This window comes from Etheostoma spectabile, chromosome 3 (genome assembly GCF_008692095.1).
Source record: "Etheostoma spectabile isolate EspeVRDwgs_2016 chromosome 3, UIUC_Espe_1.0, whole genome shotgun sequence".
Lineage (NCBI taxonomy): Eukaryota > Metazoa > Chordata > Actinopteri > Perciformes > Percidae > Etheostoma > Etheostoma spectabile.
In genome coordinates, this window is record NC_045735.1 from 6531387 (window position 1) to 6537386 (window position 6000).

General features: G+C 41.0%; 1 protein-coding gene across 1 annotated transcript in view; it reads right to left on the minus strand.

Annotated features, from left to right (window-relative positions):
- Positions 1 to 6000, minus strand: part of LOC116687151 (calsyntenin-2) — a 222789-nt gene that overhangs the window by 49553 nt on the left and 167236 nt on the right. The window contains exons 6-7 of the mRNA XM_032512334.1: positions 2798 to 2983; positions 726 to 983 (exon numbers count right to left, since the gene is read on the minus strand). Of these exons, the coding sequence (XP_032368225.1) occupies positions 726 to 983; positions 2798 to 2983 (444 nt within the window). The remainder of the gene's footprint in view (positions 1 to 725; positions 984 to 2797; positions 2984 to 6000) is intronic.

Below are 6000 nucleotides of genomic sequence, written 5' to 3' on the forward strand. Positions count from 1 at the left end.
AGATCATTACAAAGCTACAAACTGTTTGGTGTAACAGTATCTAAACAAATGCACCTTAGGATTGTTCAAAGTATATTATATGTCTAAAATAAGCCAAAACAAATGATGATAACACACAGCTAAACTATCACCATTGTGCTATCAATGAGGATAAGATAGACCATTAGATGAATTTCAATTTCCCTATCCACTTAAATAAAGCTGATTATATGTGCGGAGGGAATATTTGCCTGTGCAAGTTTATGTATGTATTATACATGTTCTCAAAACAATAATGCTTTGTATACATTCTTTTGTTATCAGCAAATTCCAATAAAAGACCAACACAAACAGCTTCTGTCTCTTAATACTTTGTGACTTCTTTACCTGCCAACTTTTTAGCTCATTCGTTCCAATTGAACTTTATCTTCATAAATGGGCCACAAATGTGTATATATATATATATATATATATTCATTAAAAAGTAGGGTCAGCTGGGCTCTCAAACAGGAGGTAACAGTGAATTTTTTGATCTAATACACATCTGGTGTTCTAGATAGCACAAAGGCAGCAGGATGTTGTTAAGTGTGTGGACATCACACAAAACTACAGTAACATAATAAGAAAAAATATAGAATTTTACCAGCCTTTCCCTCAATTGCTAAATTTGAACACAAATGACATGAGTTTTTGGAAATAATCCATTTATGCCAACGTCAGCCCTTGCCTTTCAGAATCACACTCACCGGTCTTGTCAGAGTTACAGAGTAGAGTCTCCTTCTCGGCTCTGAGACCAGGACTGGGTCCATGCTTCATCCAGGTTGCTATGGTGAACTGGTCTGTCAGATTCTGGGGTACCACCCAGTCTGGGATTTTAGCTGCCTGATGACCATCAAACCTGAAGATCAAGTCACTGTCCCTGCCACTGTCAGTCACAAGGGAAGCTGTCCAGTTGGTGGCAGCACTGGGGGCAGGCAGAAGGTCAGTGCTGCCCGAGGAGGCCCCTGAGGTCAACGCCGTGGGAACAAATAAGAGGTGTGACAGAAGATGTGTCAATAACAATCACAGCAGATATGCGGTGTACATTGGCCTAACCTTGGCTATGATTACTTATGAGTGAGGCAGATGGCAGGGCTTAATATGTAATCAATGGGCCGAGATGGATAGAGGATGTGGGTATTGATTCATGGCAAATGAAACTGACTTTCAAAAGTAAAGAGATGTGAGTCATCGTTCCCAAATTCAGAACATAGCTCACCACTAAAATGTGCCTCTATGGAAACAGAGAGGACACATCGACTGAGTACTATATAACACAAAGGGAAAAGACACAGCAAGGACCTGGTGAGAAGGACGGCGCGTGGTGTGAATCAACCATTCACATTAATTTTTTACAGGTGACACTTTTGTACATTTTGTATCACACCAATCATTGCTGCATTGTATTGAGCCGTCCTATTCCCTTTTTCCTCTTCCCTTTAAAAGCAACTCCATCATTCCTTTGACACAATAACTTTAATATGTTGAGTCCTGAACAATCTTTGTTTTCATACTGTCACCTTGACAAACAGTATTTTTTGCCATGTCATTCACCTTGCTCCTCAATGTATCTGACATGCCCCTACCGATCAATCTTTATCCCTCTGTGTGACAGTGAAAAATGCATTTCACGTGTTTAAACCACATTTATAAATCATTTGCAACAGCTTATGGGTGGTAATAAATCAAAGCGATATGGAAACCATGCTGTTCCAAGAAAAAATGGGCAATGTCAGAATTCACCATGTCTCCCTTGTCCGGCAAACAACTGCAACATGAATCTGTTCATTGCTGCTAATAATACAACATTAGCACATTAATTGATGTTTTCCCCCATCTGTAAAGCTGTTTTTCTCTAACTCGTACTCATGCCAGTGTCGACGTTCTGACTCCAGTAATTAGATTCCGTCAGTAAATAAGTACGCATCGACTTCTCCAGCACCCAGCTGCAGCATTCTCTTTGCCCGATGTCTTTGTACATTATCTCAAATTGATTGTGCTTTAAAAAAGCAATTACAATTTATTCTATTCACTATCAGATAACGATTATGAGGTGCCTGAAAAGAACTCTTTAGTGGTAAACCATGCATGCACCGGGAGCCAGGGGAGGCAGGGAGGGGATGTTATGCATTCAGATGAGCTGGAATGGGGCTTGTGAAGGCCGTTAGTCAAAGATGATGACTCCAGCCCGCCTGCTCTCGGTGCAGTGTGGGCGGGGAGGGGGGAGCGGGTTGGCTCGGCTGCTTTGCTAGCGCTCAGGGCCCCGACACAGCAGCTCGGCTGCTCATCAGTCAAAGAAGAAAAAGCATGGCTGCATCTGAGGCAGCTAATGCCCTCGCTCTGTCACCTCATTAGTGACACAGCTTTAAGTTGCTATTCTGGTGCCTTCATTTAGGAAAGGGGTTTACCAGGGACAAAAGTGGAGATAAGAAACCAACATGGACCGTGAGCTTTCAGATGATGGTTGAAAAAGGGCAGACAACAGTGCCTCAGGCTATGTCAGACCCTGCTACTCAGACCATGGATTTCACTGATGCTTTGAGCATCAGCTTACTTCAAATTCATTGCACTTTCAGTTTTCCGCCTCAGTCAGAAGTCATCTTTGTTCAGCCATCTACAGTATATTCTGCATATCCACCACTATCCTGATAACCACAGGTCCAACGCTCTTGTGATTTACTGCTACATGCCAGAAATGCACACTCAATCTAAGAGGCTTGTTATTCTGGTCACACAATATGGTATTCAAAACAGAAAAGTCTTTGTTTGCCGAACCAACCACAGAGTTTCTGTAGAGATTTCTCAGAATAGGTCTCGCGGTCACAGCCTTTTCCAATGTGACTGGTCTGCAGCTCCACTGTGGTCCTCACTGACGAAAGTGGTCCGCCACAGGTCTCCAGGTGCATTTTAGGAAACAGCTGCTTACTTCCTGTTCCTGGCTCATAGTCCACTCGCTTACTCCAATCTGGGAAAAGAGGGAGATGTAAAAGTGATGGTGTTAGAGATGGCAGAGAGGATAAATGAAACTGCCGTCTGTCATGGCAACACCAACCCTGCTACAGATGATTATCTGAAATGATATCTGATTTTCACAAGCCCACTGCTTTTGTTATTGCATGTTTTCCTGTCTCATTTTGTCCACTTAGGCTTCCATCAAAACAAGATTCTATTTGCAATTTTTCACTGTCACTAATATTTCTGGCATCACAACTCAATATCCTTTTGGCAGAATGTGACTGGCTAATGTAATTGCTGCATTGTTGTTGGAATGCAGTGCAGTGGCTGCATTAGGGGCAGTAGTCATTATTTTGTCACTTTCTGTCCTGTCAGCTGCAAATTGTGTTTCTGTCCAGGCAGGCTATTATTTTGTAGAATGGTGATGGTTGTGCTTTTCCCTTCAGTTTTCCAGCCTTTGTGTTGTGAATTTGTGTTTGTCTTTGCACAGTATCGTCTGGACTGTAAAATCATGTTGCCTGTTTAGTATTTATGAGTTTTGCTTACAGTGAGCCAATCTCAATTAATATCTAATTTTTCTAACTGTATACCCATCATATCCATAAATGCTGTCAGATTTCCAGCATATATGCTCAGTCAGAAGCCTGCCAGTCGAGTTACCTCCTGTTGTCATACAGTTGCATAATTGCATCATAACTGTTTGGGACTAGTTCTCTAAGAACAAACTGTATACCACTTCAAAATTCTCCAAACTCTGAACCCTCCTAACCCATTAGTGTTGTTCATAGCACACACAAATTAGTTCCCATCTATCTATCTATTTATCCATATATCAGCTTATTTATGGAGCATTGCTAGCTAGGAGTTGGAGGCATAAGCATGAAGCTGAGCTGACTGGAGAAGAATAAAGGGAGCAGCTCTTTGTTGCTCACGAGCCTGTTAAATCTGCCATGTTCTCTTCCTCACACACTCACAACCTGTTCGAACACATACACACACTGCATCTGTTTTGTAGTTGATTTACCTCCCCCAGACTGCGAGTGCTGTGGGCTGCTACAGCACTGGTACTATGGGATTGTCAGTGGTTGTGATGAGAATAGGCACAAACAATGGTACCCGCTAAATGAGAACAAAAGCGCACACACATAAAAAGAGCATGGACACAAAAGGCTCTGCTGATTTATGCACTTCTGTATCTTTTTCTCACGCACATTTTGGTTTCATACCGTTACTGTGTATTCTGTATGGCTATGTCTTCCTACTTGTTAATTACAACTATGTACATGTATCTTATCTTATTATATAGTCCCCTTTGTAGGTTCATGCCTCAGAGCTAGTTGGGTATAGCTTGCTGATGGTGCAAGCCATTGTCCCACGTTTTTAGAACCATTACTCTTAATGACTTAAGACCCAGAGTTTAAGCCCACAACAATAGCTGATATTAACATAGTATGTCAGAATAATGACTTAGAATCTCAAAGTAATGAGAAACTTTAAAACATTGTTTATATGGAGTGAAGATGCTAGAATAAGCTGTCAATATTCTCACTAATAAGCTATTGCTACAGTGTACAGCAATGCAGCATTGAAATGAGTCAGTACAAACAAGCTACAAACACCTTCAAATCCTGTGAGTTATGTGTTTGCTGAGTCGTTTTTTTTTCTTCTTTTTTGTATTTGCTATGCAATCGAGTATAGGAATGCAATGCACCTTTTAGAATTTATTCATTCTAAAAGTTTTTTTTAAGTAAGAGCCTAGCAAATGCTCTGGTAATAACATACTCCGTCGACCACTGTGAGTCAAATGACCTGTCGAGGACTTGGCTTTAACTCTCGCAAGCTGGCTCCACACCCAAAGAAGGAGGAGAGAACAGGGCAGACTGCTTAAAGATGCATGTGAAAAAGTGAGGGAATGTGGTGGGATAAATGAGGAGTAAGGATTTAAGGACATAATGCGCATATGTCAGGAAGGGTTTGGTCGAGTTTGGAAGTGGGTGATTAACGTTAATGGGTGTTGGGATTTAAAATGTTATATGTGCTTAAACATTGTGTGTGATTTGCATTATACATTTAAGCTAAAAGGCAAAAGTATTATTTCAACATAAATGAAGACATGTTGGTCATGCATTAAGTTTGTTGTTCATGCATTAAGTTGTTTTGCAATGCTCTGTTCTATAACATAAGATGTTCTGGTAAATTCCGTTTGAATTCAGCTCTCCTAAATGTGTCAGAAGCAAAATTGATTGTTAGGGACGCTTCCTGAATCTGGTTTCAGTCCCTCTTTTACAGTCCATTGATCTTTTGCTTTGCAAATCCTGAACTGAGGGTCATAAACTTTCAGTCACATTCCAACTGAAAGATAACAAATAAGCACACAAACACATCACATCACTGTGACAGGCCATCTCCTGCCAGAGAACGTAATTGACATGCATTGTCCTACTGACCAGCTGTTTTTTGTCATTGCCACTTTGAGGAAGAAAGAGTGGGCCAATCATATAATTTGCTTACACTTTCCAGGTGTCAATCCCATTTGCCACTGGCTCTACTACACTAGTTGAGTGGCTTAAAAGGATGGCACTGTTGGTCGGTTGGTAAGTTGGTCATTCAACAAGTTTGGTCCACACTGAAATATCTCCACATATGTTTGATAGATTGGTATGGAATGGTCTAATGGGCTACAAAAAAGATGCAAAAGCATCCAAGATTGTCTGACCTGGTGGACCTGATCATTACAAAATTGAGGGGTGTGAAGTGCACTGCCCTCAAATATAATGAAGAAGGGTCCTGCTGGTACTGTGGTAAGGCAAATTAGTAGTGTCAGTGCAGCATATCGTCAAAATAAATCACGAGACCAAGTACAGTAGTAAATGTGCTTTCCCAACAAAAGACACATTCTTTTTAAGACAGGACTCCTTTCCATGGTAAGACTTGAGGTAAGCGGGTGTTGAAACAGTGTGAAGCCACTGAAGTGGTAAAGAAAATAAAGAGATACACTCTCACCACAAAGCAAAAACCGTTTACTCT